The sequence below is a fragment of the Dromaius novaehollandiae genome, chromosome 4 (genome assembly GCF_036370855.1).
Source record: "Dromaius novaehollandiae isolate bDroNov1 chromosome 4, bDroNov1.hap1, whole genome shotgun sequence".
Lineage (NCBI taxonomy): Eukaryota > Metazoa > Chordata > Aves > Casuariiformes > Dromaiidae > Dromaius > Dromaius novaehollandiae.
Genome location: NC_088101.1, coordinates 12,377,192 through 12,394,532, shown reverse-complemented (window position 1 = coordinate 12,394,532; position 17,341 = coordinate 12,377,192). Strand labels below are relative to the sequence as shown.

General features: G+C 40.5%; 1 protein-coding gene across 10 annotated transcripts in view; it reads left to right on the top strand.

Moving 5' to 3' along the window:
* RUFY3 (RUN and FYVE domain containing 3) overlaps positions 1–17,341 on the top strand; it is a 59,571-nt gene that overhangs the window by 10,135 nt on the left and 32,095 nt on the right. Inside the window, exon 3 of one of the 10 annotated variants that reach the window (XM_064510426.1) lies at positions 12,894–12,947. The exons of 5 other annotated variants lie outside the window; for them this stretch is intronic. In XM_064510426.1, coding sequence (XP_064366496.1) covers positions 12,894–12,947 — 54 coding nt within the window. 4 more of the 10 variants (XM_026103539.2, XM_026103538.2, XM_026103536.2 and 1 more) reach the window with 4 other exon arrangements.

The window sequence follows — 17,341 nt, the reverse complement described above, 5'->3', positions numbered from 1 at the left end:
GAAGCAACTTAAAAAAATGGGGAAAGGATTTACCTTTTTAAGTCAATAAAATTCCCAGGTGAAAAAAACCTGACATTTCATTTAGCAACAGCTTTGGGGGTAGCAGCCCTTGGCTTTGGATTTGCTTGCCCAAGGTCTAGTCATACAGAGAGACATTAGAAAGAGGTTTCAAAAGAAGAGCCTAAAGCTCCCTCTGAAGCATGTCCCAGGGTTTGAGAGATGTGCTGCAGGCTCAGAAACGCAGAGCTGGAGCAGTCAGCATAAGATGAGCCAAGGGTGCAGTAATTCAGCTGACTGCCTATTTCTATGCTCTTTTTTTTGTGTGGCATGCACTTACTCAGACCTTTTCAGTCCTACTTGCATGTTTTTTGAATTTGTTCTTTTTTTCTTTGTATAGTACGCAGGTGGATTGATACTTTCTCTCTCTCTCTCTCTCTCTCTCTCTCTCTCTCTCTCTCTCTCTCTCTCTCTCTCTCTCTCTCTCTCTCTCAAACACTAACTACCCGTCGGCTTGTTATATTATGGTCAGTAAATGACCTTTTAAGAAATCTAGGGCTCTGCTCTTAGTACAGCCTGGAAAACCATTGTGTCTGCAGCTCAGGGGTTATCTAGGTCCATATTCCACTGCACATGCCTTTTTTCTCTCCGTTCACCTTCTCCCTCTGGACAAAATCATAGGGGAAAGCAGGCTTGGATGAATCCAGTTTCTGTAGTAATAGAGTTTTTTCAGATGACTTTTCTTCAGTATGTTAAAGATGTGTCCCATTTCTGTAATATACTGCAGAGATTGCAGTCCTGCATGCCTCTCTGAAAACAGTTCAAACGCTAATACTAGAGGAACTCTTCCTCAAAACTGCCAAAATAATTATTTGTTTTTAAAGCTCTAGTCATAGTCACTTTCTTGCAAATAGCAGAAATGGTTGGAAAATAGTATTTGTTCATTTCATTGACGTATTATTTAATACATATGTCAACAATTATTAAAAAAAGAGCCATATCCTAATGACCTTTATGGAGATGTTTGTACATTCATAGCTTAAGAAGGTTGCTTGTTGGAAGGGAGAAGGACAGGTTTTTTTTGGACCGAAGCGATGTTTATAACAGAGGCGATAAGCACAGGAAAAAGTGTTCATAATGAGAAAGCTGACACAGCTTTAGCTGCAGTGTTAGAAGTGCTGTTACAGCATCAGCATTGCTTCTGCCTCCTCAGTGCCTGCAAGGGTTCAGGCGACAGGATGATGGGGCTTACAAATGCCAAAGGTTTGAGAGGACAAGCAAGAGATTTGGGGCCTTGGGGTGGCTTGTTTTGCAACGTGTCCCTAAAATGGATGTGGGAAAGTAGGAATTACGATACAAAAAACCGCAGAGTTCTGCCAGAGGCAAAACAAAAGGCTGCAGTTCTTAGAAATCAAGACTGGTGAAAAATAAAAGGATGTTTTGCAGTTGCAAATCCAACAGCCTGTTAAAATAAGGTCTCGCAACCTCCAGTCAGTGTCCCTCGGCTCTTGCTGCTTCCCCAGAGGTTTTGCCTCTGGCCTGTCCTCTGTGATGTGCTGGTTGCTGCATGCTGGCAGGGGAGCATAGGGGAGGCTCAGCTCTCCCTCCCCAGCACGTGAGCAGCTCTCCTGCCTTCCTCCTCACCCTGCTGCCATCCTAGTGAGCCCAGAACTGAACCGAGCTCCTGGCCTTGCCTCAGGGCTGTCTCCCCCAGTTGCTTCCCCCTAGCATTGCTGGCCCACGATGTCCATGTGGTAGGTGAGAAAGAGGACCCGGGGAGGAGGCAGAGAGCAGCTCCGTGCCTGCCAGTAGAGCAAGGAGGACTGGGAGGCACAGTGAGAAAGGGAGAGGAGAAGGTGAAGGGTCAAGAGCATAACAGAGGATGGGAAAAGTTTAAAATCTGATAGAAACAAGAGATTTTAGTCTAGAGAATGTGGACTTGTACATACTTCAGTGCTGCCCTCATGTAACGCCCTATGAATACTCAGTTGCCAAATGATGTGGGAGACTCATGTTCTGTAGCTTCTCCTCTTCTGTGTTCCCGACTTTTTCAGCTGAGGGGTCTTACATGGGACTTGAACCTTAAAATTTTGCTTCATATAATAGGCTATGCTGTGAGTTTAAGCTTTTCTGTTTTTAAAGTTTTTTTTTTTTTTCTTGTAGTTACACCATAGGTAGGAGGAAATAGGTAAGATATCTGAGAAAACTGGACTGCTGATAAATGAGCTAGGCTGATTCTGTCTCTTTTACATGGAAGGAGTAGTTATTTAGTAGCAGGTAATTTTATTGTTGCTTTTGTTGTTGTTGACAACTCTTTAGAGCAGATTAGTTAGGAAATACAGTTTAAACACACCAGAGGAAGCCAAAGGAAGTGATTCTTATTTGCTGTGGTTTGATATCAGTCATCAAAACACTGCATATTAATTCCAATGAGAGACAGAGAGAGACATGAGAAGTTTAAAAAGGTGCTAGATCTTAGGATTGGGATGTTAGGGGGAGCTAGAGGTGTGCTTTGCGGTTTTGCTGCAAGGCCTCCCCGAGCAGAGAGGCAGAAACCGCAGCTGGTGCTCATTATTTCTGAGACCAGACCTGCTGTCAGCCCTTTCCTCAGGAGTCTGCTTGCCTTAGCCTTCCCTGGAGTAATCCAGCTTCAGGCCAATTTCGTGATTTGAGTTGGAGGGGCAGGAAGGGAGCTAGTAATTTAAGGAGAATTAGGACATGGTGGTAATTGCAGTTTTACCATTGATACTTAAAAACAATAGGCACCTTCCTGCAGTGGTGTTGAGCTCTGGTAAAGCTAAGCCTGCTTCTGCAGCTGCTGAAGCCAGAGGCTCAGTACTTTGGGAAAAGAGGTTGTGATCTCAGATGAAGCAGTGTCAATTTGGAGTAATTTGATTCCTTGTCATAGAGTTGGAGTTCCTTGGTGTAAATAAGAGCAAAACTTAGGTTGGTTTTTTTTTCCTCCACAAGTAACATCTAGCACTTTATAGATGCATTAGTGTAAAGCATGAGTGTAGTTACTGAGTTTCTTGTAGCTGTCTGTATCCATGTACATAACATGGATGCTTAAGTTAAACAATCAAAACATTTGATTTCCTTTTTGGATTGTCTGAAACAGTTCTATGTGTATGAAAATAAGCTGATTTTGCTGTAAACTGTAAGTTTGCTTAGCTTAGAAAATAAGGATTTTTCTTTAAGTAAACACTAGTCCTTCGTTAGGCAGTCAGAACTTCACTGTGCTAGGCAGGCACCACAAAATGATGAAACGTGGCACTAGTGGCTATGCTCCTGTTTGCTTGCGGTACGTGTAATCATTATGGAGGCATCTTTAGGGACTGAGGTGTAGGAAACATCGTGACTGTATTTTCTGTTGCTCATTCAGGAGTGCACAGGCATATATGGGATTAAACACTAACCTGAATTTTTGTGGAAAGTTACAAAATGGTCTTGTAGGGTTTTACTGGATGGTAAATATCTGCTTTAAATGATCACTCTTTAGGGGGAGCTTGACATCAGAGCAACGGAAATTTTAATGCGCATGGGATTGGCTTGTAAGTGAGACCACAAGCAATACCTAGCATAACTGTATCATCTGAACTTGCAACTGTCAAGAATTACTTTACCACTTTTTAAAATACTTTTGTGTTTGCACTAAAAGATGAACTATAGTGGCATGCTTATAACATGCAAATATTAAACTATCTTTTCCATATATGATTTTGGTAGTTAAGATCAGATTTTTTCTCCCCTGCTTTCTGATCAGTAATTTAAAAGTTATCTGATCTATAGATGCACGTTTATGTGAAATGCCACAAGTAGTTGAACAGCTCTTTAGAAGTAACAAATGGTCTGCTCAAAGAAGGCCCAAATACCTCTAGCCTGTTAATCTGTTGCACAGTTTATTGAACCATCCTTTAGTTTTTTTCCTGTAGTTACTTTTCAAATAATTTTTCATCTTTCTTGCACATCACAGTAATAAAAAAAGTATAACCATTAATTGGGACCAGAATGGTCTAAGGATGTGGCATGACCTTCTTTCTGTCTGTTTTGCAAAAAGGCAGCACTGTCCCAGCTTGCCTAGTCAGCAGTGAGGCTTGGGGGGTGGGTGGGAACAGCCCCTTTTCAATGGGGGAGCTACAGAGCCATTGAGTTGCGACTGAATTGGGTGCCATGGGGGCCCATGTGCCATGCTGGGCTGTGCTAGAGGGGGGACTGCGGCTCTGTTAGTTGCCCGGGCCCTGGTAAGCCTGCAAGTGGCTCTGTGAAGAACAAAATACACCAAGAAAGAAACTATGGTAACGATTACTTGGATTTAGGTTTTTCTCTAGTAGTGTGGCATGGAAAAAGCAAGCTGCCTAGGAGAGCTGGAATTGCTTCAGGAATTATGGCTTTCAGATTACAAGACAAATCTGATGTAAATACCGTACTTAAGAAGAGCAGGAACCTTTTGCATCTTGACAGAAACTGCAGGAGGTGATTCTTTTATAAGAAAAGTATCTGTCTGAAAATATGTATGGTGACAGGAACCCCTAAGTAGGTCAGAAGTTGGAAGGGGCTGGAAAAAGCATGTGGAATGCCAGATTGGCCATCTGTGAAGTCAGCAATATGTGAAATGTGTGAAATATAGTGTGGTAATGGTCTTAAATCTTTTGACTAGCAGTTAGGTCACGTAATCCGGAGAGCATATGCTGAAAAGTAACCTGATAAAGGTTGTGATCTCTCCGAGGGGGAGAAGGAGAGATCCTTGTTTACACTGAATCGCATCATGAGCCAGGAAGAAAGCTGTGAAGAAGGATAAATGACAGAGAAAAGATGGACATTTGACCCTGGACCAAAGTGGGGAGAACACGGAGCTTTTTAAAGCTCCTCAGGACAGGTTAGTACTAGGTTGCCAGCTCTCAAGTCAATTTTAAGCAATCCAGAGAGGGTACCCTATAGAAGAAGAGTACTGTTGTCTAGCCCTGTGACTTTTGTGGCCAGGCTACGCACCTAGAAGACCTTAAAGATGGCTAGGATGAGACTGATGTTAGAATTATTCTAATTTGGTTGTATATTTTTAATTTTTAAATTTTGTAAACCTTTTCTATTTTGTAATCAAGAGATTACAATCGGGATGTATTTCCTTTCCTCTTCTAAGCTTGTTTAGTCTGAGCGAAGATTGGGGATAAAAAAGAAAAAAAAATTTTTTTTTCAATAATCAAGTGCCAGAATAAGATGAGAAGTTTCTCATAGCAGTTATTCATGAATTTTCCTTTGGAACAAGGCTGGCCATGGAGAAACAGCCCATGATCTCAGGTAACTCCACACTGCTGCAGCATGCAGGAACTGTTGCATCTGATGGTGATCATCCAGAGGTCTTTTCAAAGAGACCTTCTGAATTCAGTTTCCCAATGCTTATGTTGGGCAGATGGGGTGAGGGTGGGAGGGTTTACACTTGCAAGAGTGGCGGGGAACGGATCCATTGGCTTGCAGAGGGTCACATTTAAAGTGACTAGCAGAGATAGGAGTGACACGTGAGGTGTGATTATGCTGTTAATAGCACTTGGTGAACCATTCCTATTGACTTATTCCTTAGATGTAATTGAGAGTTTTCTTCCTTTGTATCCCCTTCCAGTTTGTTACAGATTTGTGACCTTCCCATTTCTTTTAGTACAATGCAAGCCTTTACTTATGTTAAAATGTTTGTGGCATAGGAAAAATTGTCAAGTATTAGTTTGACACAGATGCTGCCAAATAATAAGTAGTGTGCTTTAAAATAGGAGTGATGACAATGGTGTTAAATCCACTAAGAGTAGAGGTTTTTCACTAAAAGTACTGCAGTTGTCACAGGTTATATTGAAACAGAAGCTGTGGCTGCTGTAATGTGAGGTAAAGCAAGCAGTTCTGGACAGTTGAATGCTGGATGAGGATGCATCGATCGAGAGAACAGAGTTGGTTGGTGCAGGGTAACAGCATGGGGACCGAGTGAATATGTGTTGCATGGGAAGAGGAAATGGATAAAATTAACTGTTATCTGCGTAGACTAGATTGTGCCAAGGTCAGCAACATCAGCACAACTACAGCTGCTTCGGAAGCAGGGCTAGGACTTGCAGGCGGGCGCATGCTGATGCAGCAATACTTGTGCGGGAGAATGTGTTTGTCAGGCCTTTTCAGTGTCCATTGCTCCACCTTCCCATTTGGAAACAGCTTTTCCAGATACCAGTTGCAGGGGGAAATGAACAGACTTCCTTTTTCCTTCTTTAAGCAAGGCTGTCTGCTGTGGCAGGGAGCAGTGGCTAAGTTGTGGTCACTTCGAGTTCTGTTACAGCCAAAGTAAGCATGGAGAAGGCTGTGCATAAAGGGTTTTGTGTAGCTCGTGTTTGAGACAAAGGAAGTTTTTCTCTGTATCCTTAAAAATTCTTCCCCCTGCCCCCAGCAGAGCTACAGATCTAGAGAAATTGATAGCCCTGATCTGATACAGCTTTCTGCTTTCATAAGTGCATTTACCTTTATATATATAGATGCACTTATGAAAGCAGAATAAATATATATATTTAGAGATCTAAATATATATTTAGAGAACTGATTTTTATGTAGTGATTTAAAATATGTGGGTTTTTTTCCCCTTAAACTGCTCCTGAAGTTGTTATTAGATTGTCACTTGCGTTCTGGGCTGCAGGCTGTGTGGTCATCGTTTCCTGCACGTTTGGATTACAGGGTATTGGAGTATGATGTTGAAACTCCTTTGCTTGTCCCTTTTCTTTGTTGACACTTCATGGTCCATCTGATTTGCAAATCTCACGTGGAAAAAATTACTCATTACACACCTGCAGTAATATTAACCACATTGACTTAATTTCCTTTCTTTACCAGTTTAATGATTCCTTATTAAATGAATTAATCATCATTCCTAAGGCAACAAATATAAAATAATGCAATTTAAATAACTATAATAATGTGACTATAAATTTCCTTTTCATGGCAAAAGTATTATTTGTATGTACAGTGGAGGAGAATATGGTAGTCTTAAAGAGGAAAAAAAGATATGAAAGCAATTTGTCATGCGTGTTCATTACTTCTCAGTAAACTCTTCCCACTTTCTCTTATACTGTGGGATGCTTTGGCCCAAAAAACAATAGTAAGTGGTTAGAGCAGCGGACTAAAAGTTAAAACCGGAAAATAATCCTATAATTAACTTGATAATGAGCACACATCAGCATTTCTTTTATTAGCCTCTCCCTGTAAAACATGGATGAGACTTTTCTTCTTTAGGGCATAATGAGGCATAATTGACAGTGAAACTGTACATTATGGTTATAGTTATGGGTGCTGTAGAATTTTATCTGCTGTTTAAGTGCCTTTGAGTGAATCTGAGAAGTGCGGTACAAAGTCATGGCACTTTGAGTTACGCATGTAATGAGGCACTGAGGAGTGGTCTGCTCTTGCTTTTTTTGGGAGGAAAAAGGAGGAGATCCTGGAGTGCTTTGTACGGTTGGGGCTTAGATAAAAGAAATGTTTGTGTTTTTAGGGAGAGAGAGAGATCAGGAAAGAGCCACCCTTGTGTTGCTTGACATTTTTGTTTGTGGTTTGATTTGGTTTGATTCAATTAATTTTTCTCTCTTCCTGATTCACATATATAGTATTCATCCCTAAAAAACTCCTGTAGATCTTATTTTAAATGTGAGGGGTATTTTTTCTTCTATCCTCAGACCTTTTGTCAATCATATGGCAAGTCCAGGCAGGAGAAGAGAGGAGTTTGTAGAAGGGCATGAAGACAGCCTGAACGTAGTCCAGTTTTCTTTCTTGGTACTGGCTTTTTGCTGCAAATGTGTTTAGTACATATCTCAGCTGCTGCTGTGGGTGAGCTTAAAAACAACCGCTTTCCTTATTGGTAGGCAGAACCTTGGACGGGGCATGGGGACTCTGGGCTTGTTGCAGTTTGTTGCTTGTAGCTCTTCAACAGAGTTAGGTTTTCTGTAAGCATTTATATAAAATTAAGTAGATTTGGGACAGGCCTTTTACAGCGGCCGAAGAAGTGTTACTCACATGTCACTGTTGATGAGCATTTTCCATTTCAGGTTCTGCTTTTGCTTCCCAAAATTGGTGCTGGGTTTTTTTTTTGATTACTTCACTGACTTCTCAGATTCTCCTTGTTAGAAACTTCCACACTTATTAAAAAAACAGATTCTGACCTATTTAGTCTGCTTTGGGAGGAACTTGGCTCTGACATTGCGCTTGGAAGCTATATAAGCATGTGTAGATTCCTTGCTGTGTGCGTTACATAAGAATAAACCCCACAGCAGTATAAGACTTTTTCATTTTCCATGCTGCTAGTTCCACTTGCAGGATGCTTTACTACTAAAAGTAAAAAGGACATGGACAGAAAATTGATGGACTAGGGAGCCGCATGTGTGTTGGGGACCTTGCAGTTCTGCCACTAGACTTTGCCCAGGTTATGGGAGTCTACTTGAGGGTGATATCCCGGTATGGGCTAAGCAAGATGGTGTGTTTGAACGGATACTGTCCACTGCACGCTCTTTCTTAATGAATGTATTCTGTATAGGCATTTCGTGGAAATGCATAGGTTTTTGTGCAGCTCAGGAGTATAGGAATTGCTCAGCCTTTATTAAAGGGCACACGTTTAATACTTGTTTAGGTTTAATCCAAATACTACTGGGATACTTTTGCTGTGTGTTCAGCAACTCATGCTTTGGTTTCTTCTTGTGAGACACCTGTTGAAAAACCCCATCAAATGAATCTGGTACTGTTTTTAGCCTGGTCATGCCCACAGTGTCAGAGGCTGTGATCTTGACTTCCCCCTCATTTGGCCAGCTTCTGCATGTAGCGTGTTTTCTTCACATTGTGGCAGGTCACTACTTGACGGGTGCTGCCAAAAGGTGTGGGACCACTGTACTGCAGCGCACAGCTGGGAGGGCGTTGGAGAGGTATGGCCATTTGGAGTATTCATAAAGGTTTCTACTCCCAGCCCCACGTTAGGTTTGTAATTTCAGTCTTCAAAAAATCAAGCACTTTTGCCTGTTTAATAACAGTATGAAAGTGTTGTTCTGCTGGTATATTTTTCCAGGGTTTATTTTTAAAAGCTTTTGGTTGCATGGGAAAGTATACCTGCTGGCAATATGCATTATTCCTGCATGGCTTGTTAAAGCTTTCAGTATATGTAACTTTTAAACATTGTCTATTTCTTTGAAATAGTGAAAGAGAAACTAAGATATGATCAAATTCAGGAAGACAAGTTTAGGAAGGAAGGATTTTTTTTTTTTTTTGGTAACTGTGTAATGGTTCACCATTCATTAATCATCACCGCTTTGTAAAAGCATTCTTACTAGCAGGAACAAAGTTTAGCACAGAGGAGCTGCTTCTTCATATACGTTAGTATTCCTGCTTATTAAGATTTCTTTGTATTTTTTTTAATTGTTAACAGAGGATGAAATCTCTTGAGAAACCCTATTTAACATTGGATTTGAAAGTGTTTGCAGTTTTTTCTAAGAGGGTTTCTGAACTCACACTGCTACACTGGAGTGAACTTACTGAGACTGCAAAAGGTTTCTTGCCCCAGTGTGAAACTCAATAAGCTCAAACTGAGTCCCACGCTGCTGCTGGACTACCTCCTGTATTTAAACCAGTTGAGATTATTCTGTTGCTGTGTCAATAAAGAAGAAAATTATTTTAAAATCTTTATTGGTGAAATAACAGATGGGAATTTCATTCAGTTCCTTCATAAAGAGCATACTTGGTATATTTGTTGTAGTGTGATGTTAAATTCCATAATGCTAGTCGTCTTGAGAATCCACTTGGAATGAGGCAATCAAATTTTATGAAGACTTGAAGACTTGATCATCCTGTTTTCTAAACTTGGTGCGCATTAGTTAAAGGTGCTCATATTTTTGCATAATGATTGAAAGTGCTGAGTTTGTTTTACAGGTATCATGTAAAGGGGTATGGAAACTTTCAAGTTCTAATCTTAGTTACTGTATTCTTTTTGTCTTAAGAGGGGTTTTCCCCCCCACACTCTTGTTAAGTGTCGATTCCAGACGAGTAGGGAAAAGTGACTGTACAGTGTGAAAGAGGAAATGAAATGTATGTGAACTGTTGTTGGATGCACAAAGAGATGAATGAAAAGTTTAAACATTTTTGTCTTAAAACAACCATAGGAATTCCTTGCACACAAAGGTTTGAAGGCGAATAAAGTACTAATTAAATGTGTGCTTTTTCCTCTCTATCTGTACACATCCCTTGGTCCCCCAACGTAAATTCACACAATTCTTGCAAATATTCTCACTCAAAAGAAGGTAGGTTTGTTGCATATAGGGATATAGAAAAAAGCAACAGTGACTTATCCACGTTTCTTTGTAAGCTTTGCATGAGTCACTTGCTAAGGGTTGAAAACTGAGTCCTTTAGCATGAAGTAGGTAGCCATTGTCCAAAGGTAGCCAGCAGAGTCATGAGAAGTTTCTTGCACTTTCCTGTGAAACGATCAGCCCTGATTTAATGTGAGGTAGGATATCGGACTGATTGGACTTTGCCGACCTGGTCAGTGATTTTCTATGCTGATGATATTTTTAGGTGAGAAATCAAAACCTGTTCTTCTGTATGTAAGCCTCTGTATCCGTCACAAACAATGGAGGTCTTGGATATTTAGATATGGAGCTGAGCCAAGGAAGAGCCCAGAGGAGTGCAGGCATGTGAGATAGTTGGAGGCTTATACGTAGCCTGTGCAATGCAGGAAGGAAGGAGTTAGAAGTGACAAAATCAAAACTGAGAAAGGAGTGTGTGGCAGGTAAGCGCATCAAAAATTTAGTGAAGTCTGGTAGTTTTCTCTTCTCTTCCCTACTCCCAAGCTAGTCTCCTTTGGCTGTGAAATTCTGGGATTTCATTTTACACTTTAGATAAAAACTGAATATTTTATAAGAGACCATTTACCGATGATGTTTGCCCGCAATCTCAGTATGCAGGTGGGGATTCTGGGCTTATCAGAATCTGGTTCTGATCTTTGCCTGTGATGGAAAATGCTATTAAATCATTGCTTGTGCAGCTAGACTCTTACCTGATTCAGTTTCAGATAAGAAAATACTAGCTGTATTAGTTTGTTTATATAGTTTTGCTGTTTTCTACAAATAGCAAATTCCCGAGTCACGTGAGGATCTGCATTTTGATTCCTGACAAAATATAGAGGGGGAGGAGGACCAATGAGACATGGAGTCCAGTTTCTTACACTCAAAGCAAGAGTGCAGTAGAAGTCCCCAAAAGTGCAAGAAAAATCTCATCAGTCTCCACTGCTGCCCTATGAACTATGAAAAATTTTCTGAAACTGCAGAAGGCTTTAACGCCTGTAATAAGAGACCATGTACATGAAAGACCCTAAGTTTAACATGTGAGGGAAGCTGCAGAAGGGTGGGGAGCATCAAGAGTGCTTTGTTCTTGCAACAGCAGGAAATTTCTCAAGCAAACCCTCCCGTCGCGTCCCAGGGAGCAGAGGTAGGTAGGTAAACCTGCCTGTGCTCGCTCTCCCTCCCTCTTCACCCCTGACAAGGGGAGGAGAAATCCCTGCTGAACCGAAAATAGGTGATTGATTTGACGCTGGTATATGAGCAGGACACAGTAAATAGTCTTTTTCTATTGCTGCCTTTATTTGCAAATTTTTTTGCCAGAGGAGAAGTGAACTTTGGTTTATAAAGAAAATCGATGCAAAGCTAATTTCTAGAAATGGACTACTTCGAATAGAACAGTTTCAAAGGATGAGAAAACTGTTGGTCAGTGATACTGCAACATAGAAGGTTTTGGGGGGATTGGTTGGGTTATTAGCCAGAATAATATGAAGATTTTTTTTCCCTTTAAGTGCAGTGACTGTGTACATGTTAGCTGTCATCTAACTTTTGCTCCTATGGGGGAGGAGGCTGGTGATAGCTTTTCTGTGGGAGGGAGGAGGTCCCAACGGTATGTGTACTTTGCTCGGTACTTTGCCACAGTTGCTCTGTAAAGGGGAATAGAGCCTTTCTTGTGCTGCAGACATTGAACGGATTGCAAATTAGTGCTGGGGAGAGCAGGCACGTAAGTAGGGAGCTGAAAAACATGGAGGGTTCAGACCCTCCGGGGCTTCGTCAGGCTTTGTTTCGTGGGTTCAAAACCAGGGAATTGCTGGGCGTGCTGAAACGAGTTTTCTCTGTCCTGCCTGCTCCTCTCCTAAGACATCTGCCTCCTCCCTTTTGCCCGCCAGCCATCTGCAAGTGCCCAGCAGGTAGGAGGAGGTGTTTTCCTTAGTCAACTGTCATTGGAATAACAGCATAAATCCTGTGACCCATGTCCAGTCTGAGCTGAATCACTTCTGCTAGATGTTTGTCTTTGGAATGATGGTCCTGATGGAATTAGAGCTCGGTTTAACCTTATTTATGTCTTCAATGTGTCTTTTTTGTGAAATTTGCAATGCTTGTAGGTCTTGCTTTCCACTTGTCGTTGTATTTCCCTGTTACTTTGCAGGTTCTTTTTGGGTAGGAAGAAGCTGAAGTAAATGCTGGAGTTGCCTAAGTATCAACAGTTTAGTGCTTTAGTCTTATAAACAAAATAATGCGTTTCTTTTCTTTTTAGGATGTGCTTTACAAAAATGTTGCTTGTCTTAATGCAGTTGCTTGTCTTAATGCAGAAAAACATAACTTCTCAAGCTTTACTTAAGTCTACCTTAACTTGTTTCTCAAGGGGAAAAAACTTTGCTGTATTGCTTTGTGCAGACTAATAAACCCTTTTGACTTGCAAATCTCCTGCCAATATGAATCGAGTCTTGTATTGTACAGATCTCCCTTTCAGTTATCCTTTTCTTATGCCTTGATTTTGAATCTTTCCTTTCGATCATGGCTTGCATGACATTTTCTTTCTTTTCCTTTTTTTTTTTGCTGTTTGCAAAGACTCTTGGGAGGATTTGACAGATGTGGTGGAGCAATTGCGTGATGATACTGAAGGTGCGTGCCACACCAACATCCTTCAACTATTATTTCCACTAATGATTGGCTTTTGACTTACTGTTTTGAGCATGAGTGCAAGATGCAATTTTCCTTTCCAGTGTCAGTAGCTGTGCCTTTGCGAACCTGCTTGTCTGGTTGAACTGGGTTCACAGCTGGAACATGCTGTACGAGTTGCAGTCCCGTGTGGATATTTGGCTTCTACTGTTCGCATGTTAAATAACGTCTTTGATCACTCAAGTATGTGTATTACTTCTGCAATTTTGTTCATTTCCTTTTAAATTGAATAATGCGAAGGCTTTGTGTTTCTGGGTTTCATCCGACCTGTCATGGGTTCCATCTGATCAACCTTGATTTCTAAATTCCTACTGTTACTGCTCGCTTGTTTGAAATATGTGCGTACTCCCAAACAATATTGCTTATAAAAATGTGCTATGTTTTTCGAGCAGATTGACTTAAAGTGGAGATAGTAGAAGGGAATAAGTAGGGGAATAAGTAATTTTCTTACATTAAACACATTCTGAGAATATTATTTTCCTGAGCCTGATTTATACGCAACTGGAAAGGTGCGAAAATGTATGTAAGCTAAATTTGAAATAACAGATTAAAAAAAAAATCACCTCAAAGCTTCAAAAATTTTTTTTCTATTTATTGAGATGAGACTTTGCAAAAGTGACTTTAAAACTTGTGTAATGTGTAGAACTTGCAAATTTTGTGAAGTACTAGATGAGAAATATTGTATAATGCTTCTTACTTGATTCTTCAAAATGGTTTAAGGAAGTACATGAATCTTTGATTCAACTTGCACTGGACTAAGTTTATAATTTGATGACTCAATACAACTGTTCATGCTCGTGGTTATGATGTTTTGCAGCATAAAAGGTTTATGTACCTTTTGGAGGCAAGAGGGGGATGCCAAGGATAATACATAGGGATCTTTATTTATACAGGACAAATCCTTTCAAAACAGTGATGTCAGTTTAGAAGCTAATGCTAGAGCTGTCAATATGCAGGAGACTTAAGAGCACAAGTCCTGTTATTCCCGTATCGATAACCCTGAAGGCATAAGGTCAGCTGAAGCATTTCAGCTCTTTTTGCCACTTTGTGAGCTGAGTATGTTGGAAGGTGGTGTTGATTGCAGATAAACTACTTGCTTACCAGTGTTTTCTTCACTTTTGGTGTAATTCTCACTGGTAAAATGTTAATCAAATCCTGCATTTGTTTCTGAATAGTATAGATGAGCAATTTCAATGCAAAACTATTAAAATAGTAAAAATAAGTGAAGCACATTTGCTTTGTGGACTCAGGCTTGTAAATAGAAGATAAAGTATGAGCAACAGTGTGAATGAAAAAACTAACTTAAAATATGTAATTGTGATTATTACTGGACTAATAACTGATAGTAATAGAGGCAAAGTAACACAGCTAGATGTAGGGCTGACTAAAAAAAAGCCTTCTCATGTGAAGAGGTTTAAGCATGTTTCCTGCTGAAGCAGAAAGCAAAGTCGCCATGACACTGCAAAATCTAGTTGTATTTATATTTGCAAATTCAGATGGTACACATCTTCTCAAGTGGGTCCGCTGTGTGCGAAAATCAGTTTTGATGCATAAACTGTATCATTTTTCTTTCCATCACTGCTTACCTTTAAGAGAGTTTCTGTGTATGATATGCAAAATACACGTTGCCTCTTCCTTGAGGTTGTAGTCAGGGGCTTGCATTACTGGAAAGAAGATAAAGCATTCAAAGGCAAGTGAATGTCAGAAAAGCTTCAAATGAAATATGGGAAGTTAAAATATATAAGGATATTAATCTCCTGTTTGTTTCTTGGTACAGCATTAAAATAGCCTTAGTTTGCTTTAGCTTATTTGCCTATCATGAATAAAGGGCTCTGGATCACATGCAAAAAGCAAGTAGCTCTGGTGGGGGCAGGTACTGCCCTCTCCCTCAGCTACCTGCTGCATGCCATTCAGCTGGGAACAGCTGCCCGCAGAGCCGTGGGGCGGAAAAAGGAGCACAAGCCACATCTTAGTTACCTTGGCCCATAAGCTAGCGTCTTAGCATGGGCCCACTTAGATCAGTTTAAACTCGGATACCAGACAGTGCGCTGGGGCCGATGACGCGCGGTGGTCCATACCCCTCTGCAGCGTTTACGACAAGGATGGTAATTCTTGGTGCCCCCTGGGACTTGTGGCAAGATAAAATTGCCCCCTCTCTTGCTCATGTAAGATACTGCTCGGCTGTAATCGAGCCCGCCGATGCACATGCAGTGCTGGCTTGAATTCTGGGGAGGCAGGCCCAGGACTTTAGGCCGCCAGGAGAAGGAATAAACAGATTACTCCAAGAAGAGAACGCACGTGGTGCTGCTGCTTTTGGAGCCCTGTTTGATGGTTTGCAGAGAGCTTCAGCTTTTCGGAGGAATTTTCTCACCTTCCACATTGTGCAGTGTGGCACACTAAGGAAAAGGCAGTTAAAATAATGAAGGCGCTCAGTTTCCTTAGGGATTTGTTTTCCACATGTATTTGGAATTATGCATGTGTTCATGACTTCATAGTCTGAGCAGCTAGAACTAATGTGGTTTTCTTTATGTAGGTGAATTTGCTGAACTGAAACTTAGTGCACTGTAGATACCTGGCTGGTTTGTTTAGAAAACAAGTGATTCACCATGACATATCTCAGTTAATCCGAATATAGCATAAACTGTTTGCAAGGTGTTATTTCTGTGCCATACGCAGAACTGGCCTTTGTAAATTTTAGAGCGCTTCAAGTTTGGATTCTTGGTTTACGGTGGATTCACTATAGGTAGAACCTCACTGAAGTACTAATTAATTGGCATTACTTTGAGCAGATATGCGCACGTTGACAGTGTATCATGAATCCTGGTGTTTGATTCCAGTTTTAGTTTTGTTTTCATTTCTTTTTATTTCTTTTAAGTGAATTTAGTATGGGGGGGGGGAGAAGTTATCATTGTTAGGCAAGAAGTACTTAGACTACAGTCACAGCCTAATCTTTTGAGATCCAGTAGGGTGTTGACTCGTTCCCTTGACTTTCAGGCTTCTAGGTACGTATATTACCTTTAAAACTAAGTTGTGGGTTCCTGAGGTTGTTGGATGTTTTGGAAATGTTTTCTTCTTTATGGAAGTTTCTCAGGAATGCTTTGCCTTCGCTACTGTTGGTGTCTGAATGACTAAGGCAACATTTCAAATGTTCAGAAACCTGGGAGCTTGTTGTAAGGAAACAGTAAGATTAGCTGATTCTTTTGTAACTGTCTTTGCAGTGGGATGCAAGTCCAAGTCGCTCGTTATGATTGTGGTCCAATGTTAAATGTAAGTGTTGCTGATTAGAAAAAAGATCTGTTCTGTAGAAGCTTCAATTTGTACATAATAAAGCCATTTGATACATACTTAAGATAACTTAAATTGGAATCTCAATGACATTGAAAGGCAAAATTTAAGAGCCAAGATTTTGCTCTTAAGGTTTACTCTATGGCATGTATAGTAAAACACAGAGCTTTTTGCAGTTAGAAGGCTGCAGAAAGTATAAGCTCAAACTGAGAATCTGAATTTCAAGTCAAGGTCAGATTGTCAAAGCACAAAATGGCTGGGTTGACTTAAAGCAAGCAGAATAGTCTTACTGTGTGCAAATCATCTTTACTTACCTGGCCTGCTTTTTTAGACTAAAGGTTGAAGATGTGTATGTTGCAGCACATGTAACAATGGTGTAAACTGTGTAGAGTTTTATTTTTTGGAATAAATCTTTGGGATTTTATCCAGTTTCTTACTATATGACAGTTAATTTGTTTGCCAAACGAGAGTCTTAGATGAACTGCATATACAGAATACCTTCAGTCACAACACACTAATGAAGCAGAAGCCTTTAATTAGGTAACTTAATTAAAATATTTTTCAGTGGTTTGATATTTTAGTTCTTAAGGCCATGACTGCACATGTTAGTCTTAAGTGAAAGCATGGCCCTGCTTTATCATTTTGTTGCCTGAATGCTTTCATCAGCTCAGATTTGTTCATTAGCTCTTATCCTTCAGAAGTGTTGAAAGGATCTCTGGCTGTCTTGAGCATACTTCATATGCATATCTGTTATTGCTGGTAGTTTCTTTTAATTAGTGTACTATTGACCCCAGTTGACACGTGACTGTTGGACATCTCTCACGCTCACAGGAAACTCTGCTTCTTGCCTCAAAAAGCATATCGTATCCTTGATCTCAGTGTGGGTCTGTGTAAGGCAGCAGCTTTCTCTACTCTAAGAAAACCGTACGGTTTCCTGTGGTTACCTAATGGAGTATGACCCTAATTCTGAGCGACGTCCTTGGACTTTTATCATAACTCAAATCAGCTAATAACCATAGTCTAAGCAACATTCCCCACGTAGTGGGCTTGTA